The 15,098-nt window shown below is 38.5% G+C and overlaps 1 protein-coding gene across 4 annotated transcripts in view; it reads right to left on the reverse strand.

Annotated features, from left to right (window-relative positions):
- Window positions 1-15,098, reverse strand: part of ATF1 (activating transcription factor 1) — a 74,689-nt gene that overhangs the window by 20,281 nt on the left and 39,310 nt on the right. For all 4 annotated transcript variants that reach the window (XM_064284239.1, XM_023556272.2, XM_023556261.2 and 1 more), the window contains one exon: window positions 10,822-10,952. In XM_064284239.1, the coding sequence (XP_064140309.1) occupies window positions 10,822-10,952 (131 nt within the window). The remainder of the gene's footprint in view (window positions 1-10,821; window positions 10,953-15,098) is intronic.

Below are 15,098 nucleotides of genomic sequence, written 5' to 3' on the forward strand. Positions count from 1 at the left end.
CTGACCCAAGCCATGGTATTTTCAATCACATCATATGCATGTGAAAGCTGGACAATGAAAAAGGCAGACTGAAGAAGAATTGATGACTTTGAATTGTGGTGTTGGTAAAGAATATTGAATATACCATAGACTGCCAAAAGAACAAACAAATCTGTTTTGGAAGAAGTACAACCAGAATGCTCCTTAGAAGCAAGGATGGTGAGACTGGGTATTATATACTTTGGACATGTTTTCAGGAGGGATCAGTCCCTGGAGAAGGACATCATGCTTGGCAAAGTACAGGGTCAGCGGGAAAGAGCAAGACCCTCAACCAGGTGGACTGACACAGTGGCTGCAACAGTGAGCTCAACCGTAACGATGGTAAGGATAGCACAGGACTGGGCAGTGTTTTGTTCTGTTATGGATAGGGTCGCTGTGAGTCCAGTCCAGTCCAATCCCTTTCTGAAGAGTTGGTTTTGGAAATGGTTCCTGTCTTGGGCTAACAAAAGGTCTGGGGACCATGACTTCCTGGGGTCCTCCTAGTCTCAGACCATTAAGTCTCGTCTTTTTATGAGAATTTCGGGTCTGCATCCCACTGCTCTCCTGTTCCCTCAGGGGTTCTGTGTTGTGTTCCCTGTCAGGGCAGTCATTTGTTGTAGCCAGGCACCATCTAGTTCTTCTGGTCCATGAATCTAATTTTTAATGTTTTAAAGATAATAAACCATATTTATATACCATAATTTTAAATTTGCTAATATGCTGGCTTTTAAAAAATAGTTTTGAAACAGTAATGCATGGTAAAAAAAAAAACTTCAATTTTGATTGAAGAGTGAACTTTCCTCCTGCCTCTCATCTTTGCTCCTAAGTTTCCTTCCTATATAAGAATAGAGTCTGAAACCACTGTTTCCATTTCTTATGCATCCTTACAGAGATATTCTATATATATTCTTTAATCCATTTATTTATAACAAATTTTTACTGACAATCTATTATATGCCAGGCCCTATATGCCAAGAATACAGCTGTTAGTGAGAGAAATAAGCTATATTATTACAGGTAGTGGTAAGGGCTATGAAGAAAAATGTAGGAGGATAAAGAAAACCAAAAGGAGCAGCAGTATATTCTAAGAAGAGTTTTCTTTTGGAGGAAGTGACACTTCAGCAGAGCAGGAGTGAGGATGTAAGCCAGGTGAATATCTTGGGGAAGAATATGCCAGGTAGTGGGGACAACAATTCCAAAGAGCCTGAGGCAGAAACAACCTGAAGTAGAAACAAGCACAAAAGTCTGTGTGGCCAGAATGCCATGAGCAAACAGTCAAGAGGCAGGAGATGAGGTCACAGTGGTAGTAAAAAAAAAAAAAAAAAAAAAAGGAGGCAGGAGATGAGGTCACAATAGTAGTAGGCAAGGCCAAATCCTAAATGTTCTGCCTTGTTGGACCTTGATTTTATTCTAAGTGTGATGGAACGTCACTGGAGGATTTTGAGCGGGAGTGATATGATCTACATGACATTAAAAAAAGCAAAACACTTTAGCTGCAATGTGGAAAAGTTATGGTTGAAGCAAGAAGACCAACTGGATGCCTACTGCATTAATTTAGATAAGAGTCTAAACCAAGGAGGTGGTGGAGATGGGAAGTGGTGAGAGGTGGTCAAGCAAGAGCCAACCAGACTTGAAGATGAGGAGTTAGGAATGAAGGGAAAGATTAACTACAACGATGCAGCACAAGGCAGTTTCTTGGGCTGATGGAACTACATCCAAATGTGGTGGGCAAACAGCTCTAGCATTTGTCAAAACTCACAGATGTACACCTCAAAAGGAAAAAATTCTACTATATGTAACTGAACAATAATTTTTTAAAAGACTATCCAGGAAAATTATGAAAAAAATTACATTACTATAAAGTAATTATAGTTAGTAATTATGTATGGAACAGCATAGGTATATAAATGAATAAAAAAGACCCAAATACATATGAAATACCACCTTCATCCTATACTGAATTCCTGTATCAGTGAGCTAAAGAGAGATTTAAATATGTAAATAGTATTACTTCCACAAACTAGGTAGCCAACTAGGAAAAAAAAGTTGGATTTCCACTGACTCCTTATACCAAAATACATTTATGACAGATCAGAGGTTTAAAAGTAAAAAATGAAACCAAAGTACATGAAGAAAACATTGGGGAAATGGTTTTATTAATCTCAGAGAGGGGAAAAGCCTTTACATGCATTGACTCCAAATCCCAAAGCCTCAAAGAAATGACAAGAAAAATGGATATGTATATCCGTACATACTTGTGTGTATATACATATCTGCATGCAAAGAAACACCAAAAGAATTTAAAAACAAAGGACATATTGGAAAAAATATTTGTGACACTCCTGATAGATAAAATGCTACTTTCCTTAATACATAAAAAAGAAAAAAAACCCACTACCAAAAGAGCTCCTATATATCAAGATGAAAAAAGACTCAACAGAGCAGGCAAAGAGCACAGGTCAGTTCTGAAAAGAACAAAATTCAAGAGGCTCTTTAACAGACAAAAAGATGCTCAATTTCCTAAGAGAAATGTGAATCAAAGCTACAATGACATCTAATTTTTCATCTGTAAGATTGACAAGGAGCCTTACTGGTGCAGCAGTTAAGCACTCGGTTGCCAACCGAAGGTTGGTGGTTCAAACCCACCAGTCACTCCATTGAAGTAACATGTGGCAGTTTGCTTCCGTAAAGATTTACAGCCTTGGAAACCCTATGGGGCAGTTCCACTTTGTCCTGCAGGATGACTATAAGTTGCAATCGACTCGACAGCAATAGGTTTAAGACTAACAAATATCAGGAAGCTAGGTAATACTGTGTTGACAAGACTAAGTGGAAACAGACTATCATACACTGTTGATGGGAGAGTAAACAGGTACAACCTGTATAGAGTACAATTTTTATCAAAATTTAAAAGACACAAACCACATGAACCAGCAATTCCACATCTAGAAATTGATCCTCAGATAGACTCACACATCAACAAAGATATAAGGACACCCACTGCAGGACTGTTTTTAATAGCAATAGGAGATTATATATTTGATAGTAGCACATCTGTACAATAGAATATCGTTGTTAAAAATAAGGCAGCCCTATATGAAGTGACATGAAATAATCTCTAAAATATCGAGTTTAAAAAAAGGCAAGTTATATACCAGGATATAATGTTGGCTATCAACTGTAAACCTGTATATATCTCTGTGTGTGTGTTCGTGTTTTATATACACTGAAGGATACACAAACTGGTGACAGTGATGGCCTTAGGGGAGAAGGGTGGCAGGGAGACATTTTTTACTGTTACCTTCAAATCTTTTGAATTGTGCCTATTCAAAAAGAAGTAAATCTAAATTTTACCAATGCCAGCATGAAAGCAATGTCCTAATTTCACAACATATATACATACACATTTTTTTCTAATTTACAAGATGGGAACACCAAAAGCACAAGCAACAAAAGAAAAAAATAAACCGGACTTCATCAAAATTAAAAACTTTGTGCATCAAAAGACACCATCAAAAAGGAGAAAAGTCAGTTCACAAAATGGGAGAACATATTTGCATATCATATATATGACAAGTGACTTATGTCCTGAGTAAATAAAGAACTCTCAGACCCCAACAATAAAAAGACAGCCCAGTTAAAAAATGGGCAAAGGATTTGATAGACATTTCTTCAAAGATGAACAAATCGCCAATAAGCACATGAAAAAATGCTCATCATTAGCCATCAGGGAAATGCAAATCAAAACCACTTCACACCCACAGAGATAGGTAACAAAAAGATACACAATAACAAGTGTTGGAGAGCATGTGGAGAAATGAGAGCCCTCATGCATTACCAGCGGGAATGTAAAATGGTGCAGCCACTTTGGAAACAGTTCCTCAAAATGCCAAACAAAGTTACCATAATGACCCAGCAGTTATACTCCTTGTATATGGAAAAGAAGTCTAAACATACAATCACACAAAACTTATACATCAACGTTCACAGAAGCATTTATAATAGCCCAAAATGGAAACAACCTAAATGCCCATCAGCTGATGAACAGATAAAATGTGGTATATCCATACAATGAAGTAGTATTCAGCAATAAAAAGGAAGAAGTACTGATCTATGCTACAGCATGGATGGACCTTGAAAATACTAAGCTAAGTGAAAGAACCCAGTTCTAAAAGACCACAATTTGTATAATTGCATTTATGTGAGTTATAGGTGGAAACCATGGTGGCGTAGTGGTTATGTGCTACTGCTGCTAACCAAGGAGTCGGCAGTTTAAATCCGCCAGGTGCTCCTTGGAAACTCTATGGAGCAGTTCTACTCTGTCCCATAGGGTCGCTAAGAGTCGGAATCGACTCGACGGCACTGGGTTTGGTTGGTTTTTTGAGTTACAGGTAAATCCATAGAGACAGAAAGTAGGTTAACGGTTGCCTGAGGTTTGAGTAAGTGGAGGTGGGGAGCAGGATTGGGGAATGACTGCTAATGTGTACGGGGTTTCTTTTTGAGGTATTAAAATTGTTTTAAAGTTAGTGGTGATGGTTGTACAACTCTGAATATACTAAAATCCACTAAACTGTATACTTTAAACGGGCAAATTTTAAGGTATATGAAGTATCTCAATACAGCTATAAAAAAAAAAGGACTCCCCAAAAAGGACAGTGATGATTTATTGTTATTAAACATTATTTACATTTCCTTATATATGAATTATTTGTTCATCTCCATTTCCTATTTATCTGTTAAACTGGTAGAAAAGGAATGGTTTTTGAAGTTAGACAGACCTGATACCATCCAGTGAAGATTCTGTGAAATGTCTAGCAGCATGTCCAATACAGAATAGCTGTTACAACCTACTAGGTATCTACTTTATATGGGGTCTTAATGGATGATTTATTTGCTTCCTCATTTTCATGATTTTTATTTTTCTTTAATCTTTCTTTAAAATTTTAATCATCTTATTGGATAGCTATTGTAAGCTACCTCAATTCCTTTTAAGGATTCCTAAATCAGAATATAAGGTGGTGCAGAGGCTAAGCACTTGGCTGCTAACCAAAAGGTCGGCAGTTCGAACCCACCAGCTGCTCCACAGAAGAAGATGTGGCAGTCTGCTTCCGTAAAGATTAAAAAAAAAAACCCATTGCCGACGGCCTTGAAAACCCTATGGGGCAGTTCTACTATGCCTTATAGGGTTGCTGTGAGTTGAGTTGACTCGATGGCAAAGGGTTTCTTTTTTTCTTTTTTTTTTTTAATAACTTTTATTAAGCTTCAAGTGAACGTTTACAAATCCAATCAGTCTGTCACATATAAGTTTACATACATCTCACTCCCTACTCCCACTTGCTCTCCCCCTCTTGAGTCAGCCCTTTCAGTCTCTCCTTTCTTGACAATTTTGCCTGCTTCCCTCTCTCTCTATCCTCCCATCCCCCCTCCAGACAAGAGTTGCCAACACAATCTCAAGTGTCCACCTGATATAATTAGCTCACTCTTCATCAGCGTCTCTCTCCCACCCGCTGACCAGTCCCTTTCATTTCTGATGAGTTGTCTTCGGGGATGGTTCCTGTCCTGTGTCAACAGAAGGTCTGGGGAGCATGGCCGCCGGGATTCCTCCAGTCTCAGTCAGACCATTAAGTTTGGTCTTTTTATGAGAATTTGGGGTCTGTATCCCACTGATCTCCTGCTCCCTCAGGGGTCCTCTGCTGTGCTCCCTGACAGGGCAGTCATCGATTGTGGCCAGGCACCAACTAGTTCTTCTGGTCTCAGGATGATGTAGGTCTCTGGTTCATGTGGCCCTTTCTGTCTCTTGGGCTCTTAGTTGTCGTGTGGCCTTGGTGTTCTTCATTTTCCTTTGCTCCAGGTGGGTTGAGACCAATTGATGCATCTTAGATGGCCGCTTGTTAGCATTTAAGACCCCAGACGCCACATTTCAAAGTGGGATGCAGAATGATTTAATAATAGAATTATTTTGCCAATTGACTTAGAAGTCCCCGCAAACCATGTTCCCCAGACCCCCGCGCTTGCTCCGCTGACCTTTGAAGCATTCATTTTATCCCGGAAACTTCTTTGCTTTTGGTCCAGTCCAATTGAGCTGACCTTCCATGTATTGAGTGTTGTCTTTCCCTTCACCTAAAGCAGTTCTTATCTACTGATTAATCAATAAAAAACCCTCTCCCTCCCTCCCTCCCTCCCCCCCTCGTAACCACAAAAGTATGTGTTCTTCTCAGGTTTACTATTTCTCAAGATCTTATAATAGTGGTCTTATACAATATTTGTCCTTTTGCCTCTGACTAATTTCGCTCAGCATAATGCCTTCCAGGTTCCTCCATGTTATGAAATGTTTCAGAGATTCGTCACTGTTCTTTATCGATGCATAGTATTCCATTGTGTGAATATACCACAATTTATTTACCCATTCATCTGTTGATGGACACCTTGGTTGCTTCCAACTTTTTGCTATTGTAAACAGAGCTGCAATAAACATGGGTGTGCATATATCTGTTTGTATGAAGGCTCTTGTATCTCTAGGGTATATTCCTAGGAGTGGGATTTCTGGGTTGTATGGTAGTTCTATTTCTAACTGTTTAAGATAACGCCAGATAGATTTCCAAAGTGGTTGTACCATTTTACATTCCCACCAGCAGTGTATGAGAGTTCCAATCTCTCCGCAGCCTCTCCAACATTTATTATTTTGTGTTTTTTGGATTAATGCCAGCCTTGCTGGTGTGAGATGGAATCTCATCGTAGTTTTAATTTGCATTTCTCTAATGGCTAATGATCGAGAGCATTTTCTCATGTATCTGTTGGCTGCCTGAATATCTTCTTTAGTGAAATGTGTGTTCATATCCTTTGCCCACTTCTTGACTGGGTTGTTTGTCTTTTTCTGGTTGAGTTTTGACAGAATCATGTAGATTTGAGAGATCAGGCGCTGGTCGGAGATGTCATAGCTGAAAATTCTTTCCCAATCTGTAGGTGGTCTTTTTACTCTTTTGGAGAAGTCTTTAGATGAGCATAGGTGTTTGATTTTTAGGAGCTCCCAGTTATCGGGTTTCTCTTCATCATTTTTGGTAATGTTTTGTATTCTGTTTATACCTTGTATTAGGGCTCCTAGGGTTGTCCCAATTTTTTCTTCCATGATCTTTATCGTTTTAGTCTTTATGTTTAGGTCTTTGATCCACTTGGAGTTAGTTTTTGTGCATGGTGTGAGGTATGGGTCCTGTTTCATTTTTTTGCAAATGGATATCCAGTTATGCCAGCACCATTTGTTAAAAAGGCTATCTTTTCCCCAGTTAATTGACACTGGTCCTTTGTCAAATATCAGCTGCTCATACGTGGATGGATCTATGTCTGGGTTCTCAATTCTGTTCCATTGGTCTATGTGTCTGTTGTTGTACCAATACCAGGCTGTTTTGACTACTGTGGCTGTATAATAGGTTCTGAAGTCAGGTAAGGTGAGGCCTCCCACTTTTTTCTTCTTTTTCAGTAGTGCTTTGCTTATCCGGGGCTTCTTTCCCTTCCATATGAAATTGGTGATTTGTTTCTCTATCCCCTTAAAATATGACATCGGAATTTGGATCGGAAGTGCGTTAAATGTATAGATGGCTTTTGGTAGAACAGACATTTTTACTATGTTAAGTCTTCCTATCCATGAGCAGGGTATGTTTTTCCACTTAAGCATGTCCTTTTGAATTTCTTGTAGTAGAGCTTTGTAGTTTTCTTTGTATAGGTCTTTTACATCCTTGGTAAGATTTATTCCTAAGTATCTTATCTTCTTGGGGGCTACTGTGAATGGTATTGATTTGGTTATTTCCTCTTCGGTGTTCTTTTTGTTGATGTAGAGGAATCCAAGTGATTTTTGTATGTTTATTTTATAACCTGAGACTCTGCCAAACTCTTCTATTAGTTTCAGTAGTTTTCTGGAGGAGGATTTCTTTTTAAAATCAGAATAGAAAGAAATATTAAAGAGCTGTATTATAAGAAATTTAAGAAGTTATTTCAATATTTGTAGTTCCTGAATCTCTTCCTATAAAGATCTAGGAAGTCTTAATTCCTGTCACTTCCATCACTTCAACATTGTCAGGCATACAATTAAAATTCATTAGCATTCACTCTCCTGATATATAAATACAGAGAATGTACATGCAGCAACCACTGTCCCCTGGTTAATACCCACCAATAAGCATATTTGGCCATTACAGCCAGTGCTACTGAGTTTCAACTTGGCTTATTACTGAGCTTTAACTTGGCTTACCTTAGTTTACCTTCATTAAAAGGTATTATCGATGCTACATGGTGTGAACACCAAAAGCACAAGCAACAGAAGAAAAAAATAAGCTGGGCTTCAAAATTAAACATTATGTCAATATCTAGGCGGTGGCTTTATGGGTGAGTGTTGTACATTTCTTTTAATTTTTCTGTATATTTAAAATTTTTCATAATGCTGGAAATGAAACTAAAAATTAAACTTGAAAATATACAGAGGACTAAAACATTATCTTGTTAGTTTCGGCAAATGCAATTTACTAAATTACTAGGCCAAAAAATTTAAGTGTTAATACAAGTTAGTTACTCATCTATAGACTACTGATGAACATTAGATGAAGACAGATACGTTTGTGCTTGTGACTGTTGTCATTATGTGCCGCTGAGTCGGTTCCAACTCATAGCGACCCTATGCACAACAGAATGAAACACTGCCCGGTCCTGCGCCATCCTTACGATCACTGTTATGCTTGAGCTCATTGTTGCAACCACTGTGTCAATCCACCTCGTTGAGGGTCTTCCTCTTTTCCGCTGACCCTGTACTTTACCAAGCATGATGTCCTTCTCCAGGGACTGATCCTTCCTGACAACGTGTCCAAAGTATGTAAGACGCAGTCTCGCCATCCTTGCTTCTAAGGAGCATTCTGGTTGTACTTTTTCCAAGACAGATTTGTTTGTTCTTTTGGCAGTCCATTCAATATTCTTCACCAACACCACAATTCAAAGGCGTCAATTCTTCTTCAGTCTTCCTTATTTATTGTCCAGCTTTCACATGCATATGATGTGATTGAAATTTTCATGGCTTGGGTCAGGTGTTTGTGGTAGGTACTTCATTTTTATCACTCTGTCTCCTCTGACTGTAAGCTTTCCTCTCAAAAGGCAAGGACCGTATTTGCTTCCTTTATAACTTTACCTAGCCCCCAGATGGGATGCTATACACCAGTAGAAGCCCACTTTGTTCTCCTTATTGACTATAACATTTTCAGATACACGGATTTACTAAAATTGGCTGGTCCCTATAAATCACACTGCAAAGCAGTCTGAATCCTCCTCCTGATTCAGACTTCCTAAACTGAAACCCTGGTGGTATAGTGGTTAAGAGCTACAGCTGCTAACCAAAAGGATGGAGTTCAATTCCAGGCACTGCTTGGAAACTCTATGGGGGGGTTCTACTCTGTTCTATAGGGCTGCTATGAGTCAGAATCGACAGTAATGGGTTTTTAAAACTGAAACTGAAAATTCATCATTCATGTTTAATTTTTCATTATGTGACTAATTCAAATAGTAATTTCTGCTGGAATTAGGGTCACAGACATAACTGGCTAGGGTCTAAATGAGAGGTTTTAAAAGGAAGTGTCGTTAGGAGTAAAATTGTATCCCTAGACTGAGAGAGACCTGGTTCTGAATTCTGGCTCCATAACTTAGAAACATACTGTATGACTTTAGGGACATTTTCTAACCCTCTATTTCCTCACAAAATGGTAACAGTGTCTTTGTTGTAAGGAGTAAATGAGATGAAAACATAGTTTGCGTTATGGCTAGCACATGATAAAAGCTCAAGATGTTACCCTTTAAAAATTGTCATCAATAGATTAAGTGGTAACTTTGGTGAAGGGTAAGACAGTACACGATACTGGGGAAGCCAACACAAGTTGTACAAGGCAAGGTCATGGACGCTCCACAGACACATCCAAACTCCCTCAGGGACCGAATTGCTGGGCTGAGGGCTGTGGTGATCATGGTCTCAGGGAACATCTAGCTCAACTGGCATAACATAGTTTATTAAGAAAATGTTCTACATTCTACTTTGGTGAGTAGCATCTGGGGTCTTAAAATCCTGTGAGCAGCCATCTAGGATACTCTACCAGTCTCATCCCTTTGGGAGCAAGGAAGAATGAAGAAAACTAAAGATAAAAGGGAAAGATTAGTCCAAAGGACTAATGGACCACATCTACCACTGCCTCCACCAGACTGAGTCCAGTACAACTAGGTGGTGCCTGGCTACCACCACTGACTGTTCTGACAGGGATCACAATGGAGGGTCCTGGACAGAGCTGGAGAAAAATGTATAAGAGAATCCTAGCTCAAAAACAAAGACCAGACTTGCTGACCTGACAGAGACTGGAGAAACCCTGAGAGTATGGCCCCCAACATACTTTCAGCTCAGTAATGAAGTCAGTCATGAGGTTCACCCTTCAGCCAAAGATTGGACAGGTCCAAAAAACAAAATGAGACTAAAGAGGTACACCAGCCCAGGGGCAAAGAAGGCAGGAGGGGGTAGGAAAGCTGGTAACAGGGAACCCAAGGTTGAGATGGCAGATTGTCATGTCATGGGGTTGTTAACCCGTGTCACAAAACAATGTGTGTACTGTTTAATGAGAAACTAGTTTATTCTGTAAAACTTCATCTAAAGTATAATTAAAAAAAAAAAGAATCTAAGGGGGATGGGAAATGTCATTATTAAAAGTCTGACATTCTCTCTATATATTGCTTCTCTCCACAGAAGAGTTCTTGTACGTCTATCAGGTGGAAATTGATTCTTATACATACTGTACTGTCCAGTGCTAGTCTGATAGATGGGAGTTGGAACAGACATAGAAGTAACAGTAGAAACTCCTGGGTTTTCTCCGTCTCCTTTTCTGCTCCGTGTATCTTCAGAAGATAGGTCTTTCAAAATTTTTCTGTGAAAAACAGAACTCCATTAATGCTGGTAAAAAAGACTGTGAACTGCCTTACCAGAACTACTTTACAAAAAGAAATTGCTAAATCTTTTCCAATCTCAGATTCTAAACGCAATAATCCCATCAACAGATAAATGGATAAATCAAACGTGGTATATACATATAATGGAATATTTTTTAGCCATAAAGAACGATGAAGTTCTGATACATGGTACGACATGGATCAACGTTGAAAACATTATGCTGAGTGAAATGAGTGAGACTCAGAAGGATAAATATCATATGATTCCACTGTATGAAATTCCAGAATAGGCAAATCAGGACTTTAAACAGTTCATTCCTGTTTGACTCCCTGCTGAGAATTTGCATTTCCACCTCAGATATACTGAATCAGAATCTACATTTAACCAGGCAATTCTTATGTTAAAATGTAGATTCTGATTTGGTGTATCTGGGGATGGAAATTTAAATTCTTAGCAGACGGCTGAACCAGAATGAACCAGTTCAAAACCCTGAGGCGAATGCATAAAGTATATCAGTGGTTACTTAGGGCCGGGGGTGGGGGGAGGAGGAATGAGAAGTTATTGCTTAGGGGGTACTCAGTTTCTGTTTGGGGTGATAAGTTTTGGAAACAGACAGTGGCAATGGTTGTACAACATTTTGAATGTAATTAATGTCATTTAATTTTATACTTAAAATTTACTCAACAGCAACAGGTACTATAATGATGTGCTGTTGTCTAGTTATGTTTTGGTTTTATATAATTACTCAAAAAGAGACAGTAAGTAATACAGTACAAAATTAGAGTACCTTCTACAGAAAAGGCACTTGTAAAGGTATGCGGTCACTATGAGTCAGAACTGACTCAATGGCAATGAGTTTAGAGGTATAAAATGTATCTTTCCCCTATATAAGGGATGGCACCATTGTGAAGTATTTCATTAATTAACAGGCCAATACTCACTTTCTAAATAGTGTCAGTGATCTTCATTAAAAAGATCAAATTTGATTTTTAACCTTCAACTCTCAGTGAAAGAGAAGGCCATAGTTCTCAGAAAGAAACAAGTGTTGGAAATACTGTTATAACAATGCAGAGTATCAGGGATAAATAAAATTATTTTAACAGAAAGGTAAATACAATCTCACAAGTATCCTTCAGACTCGGTGAAATGGGACTCATTACAGGAATAAGGGGATGGAAAAGTACTCCTTGCTAAAAAGAAAGGTCTTCCAAAAGACAACTGGAAGTAAAGTAAGCAAGCAAGCAATAAGCATTATGTGTTTACTGCAAAAAAAAAAAAAAAAAAGTTTACTCAAGAATTTCATGTTCATTTTTTTTTTTTTAGTAGGTTAATCTCACTGACCCTCAGTTTCTTCATCTGTAGAGTGAAGATGCTAATGCTTAATCTTCTGGTAGAGAATTCTGAGGAATACATGAGACAATGATATAAAATCCTCAGCCTGGTGCCTAGCTCATAGTTGTTTTTGCTGTGTGCCATCAAGTCGATTCTGACTTATAGCAACCCTATGGGACAGAGCAGAACTGCCCCATATGGTTTCCCTGGCTGTAATCTTTATAGCAGCAGATTGACAGGTCTTCTCTCCTGCAGAATGGCTGGGTAAGTATGACTGCTGACCTTTCAATAAGCAGCCAAGTGCTTAACCACTGCGCTACCAGGATTCCTTCTAGCTCATAGTACGTGCTCAAAAATACACATAATTGTTGTCTTTCCATTCCTTATGGCACTGACAGTTCAAAAAAACCTTAGAATGGAATACTTGGACATACATATTTCAGTTTCCCTATCTGTGGAATGAAAATGATAAGAAGCATTGCTCTACGATTGAAAAAAAACACACACAAAACAAAAAACTCCATGTTCATTGTAGAAAACTGAACTACTTGTATAAAAACAACAAAAAAACACACACACGAAAATAAAAAACCTTAGCTTGAAAAGGGATCTCTTTCATGTTATTTGTCAGTCTCCCAGTCCATGAAGGAATTCCCTCTGTAACATTCCGAACAGCCTCTACTTCCAGGAATAAGGCACCCATCACTGCCAAAGAGCAAACCATTCCGTAAAGCCACTTCTTTAGACCCAAAGCTGGTTCTACCCAGTGAAACCAGAAACATTTAAGCCTAAACTCCAAATTCTGTACCACTGCCCTGTTCTGCAGTATTTGGTTACTGTTACAGGTCTTCCTTATTCTAGGCCAAATATTTATAGTTTCTTCAGCTGTTCCTCTATAACATGTTGAAGGTCCTTCAGTTTGGTTTTCTTACTTTGGATGGTCTTCCCACCAAGAGCTAATACAATTTTAGACTGTATTAATTTGCACATAGAAAACAAGGTAGGGGCAGTCCTATCAAGACTCTGTGTTAGGATTTGTGGAATAATAACAGTGGTTCCTAAACCTGCTATGTATCAGAATCATCTGGAGAGGTGTGTTGAATCCAGATTCCCAACTGATACTTCTAATGAGTGAATACGTAGGTCTAAGGTACAGCTCCAGAATCCATTCAACAAGGTGCCTTCATGATTTTATGCAGCCAGGCTAGAATGAGACTGTGAATACTATGTCCATTTTTCAATTGTAAATTATGAAACATTCAGAGTATGAAGAAAACAGCTAGCTACTGTATACCAAGAATCAACAGATACTAATATTTTGATATGTTTCCGATCTTACATTTTAACATAAATCAAGTTATAGACATAACAAAATGTCATCACTAATTCCTTCTTTTTCCCTTCTTCCCATCAAAGAGTACCATTATCTAAGTTGTTGTCCATCATTCCCATAAATATATTATTTTTACTACATAGCATTCAGAGATATTATTTACCATTGTTTTTTGTTTTTCCCCATTCTCCTGACTCAACCTTGGAAAGCCTCAGAGTGCTGTCTTCTTTCTCTTTTCTAGCTACATTATCCTTCTGGTGATCACATCAGTCCCATGATCCTCCAAATATTTCCCCAAACTCTCTCCTGACTCCAGATTTCTAATTCCAATTTTACATTGAACATTTCCATTCAATAGGCACCTCAAACTTAACACATCCAAAATCTAATGTTAGATATCTTCCTGTCCTCTGTCGTCTTCCAAATTTCAGTAAATATAATTCCATTCTTCCAGTTACTTAAACTAAGAAGTTTGGGGTTATCTTCTCTCATATTCCCTATCTAATTCATAAGCAAATTCTATTGTCTCCATCTAGAAAACAAATCCAGAATGTGATATATCACCTCCACTGCTCATCAACTCCACTGCTGTCACCGTAGTCCACACCATCACTTCTTGATTGGTCACAATAGCCTCTACTGGTCTCCTTTAGTTCACCCTTTCCCTTATTCTCCACACAGCTATCAAAGTCCTCTTTTTAAACTGTAAATTAGAGCAAGTCACTCATCTCCTTAAAATCCTGCAGTGTGGAGAAATCGGAAACCTTGCATTGCTGGTGTGAATGTAAAATGGTGCAACTGCTGCGGAAAACAGTTTGGCGGTTCCTCAAAAAGTTAAACATAAAATTACTGTATCATTCAGCAATTCCACTCCTGGGTATATATCCGAAAGACTTGAAAGCAGGGAAGCAAATAGGCGCTTGTACACCAATGTTCACAGCAGCACTTTCACAGCAGCCAAAAGGTAGAAACAACCAAGTGTTCATCAGCAGATGAATGGATAAACAAAATGTGCTGTTATCTATACAATGGAGTATTATTCAGCCATGAAGAAAAATGAATTTCTGATATACAGTAGTACAACATGGATGAACCTTAAAAACATCATGCTAAGTGAAATAAGTCAGACACAAAAGGACAAATGTTGTATGGCTCCTCTTATATGAAATATCTAGAATAGGCAAACTGATAGAAACAGAAAGCAGATACGAAGTTACCAGGGGCTAGAGGGAAGAAAAAATAAGGAGTATTGCTAAATGGGTAGTTTCTGTTTGGGGTGATGATGAAGTTTTCAAAATAGTTATGGTTGCACAACACTGTGAATGTAATGTCACTGAAGTGAATACCCAAAACGGTCAAAATGGTGCCACCACAACAAAACTGACAACAGTGGCTCCCCATTTCACTCAGAAGAAATGCCACGGCCTACAAAGCCATAACCTGTCCCTCTGTGACCTC

The sequence above is a fragment of the Loxodonta africana genome, chromosome 4 (assembly GCF_030014295.1).
Source record: "Loxodonta africana isolate mLoxAfr1 chromosome 4, mLoxAfr1.hap2, whole genome shotgun sequence".
In the NCBI taxonomy this organism is placed as follows: Eukaryota; Metazoa; Chordata; class Mammalia; order Proboscidea; family Elephantidae; genus Loxodonta; species Loxodonta africana.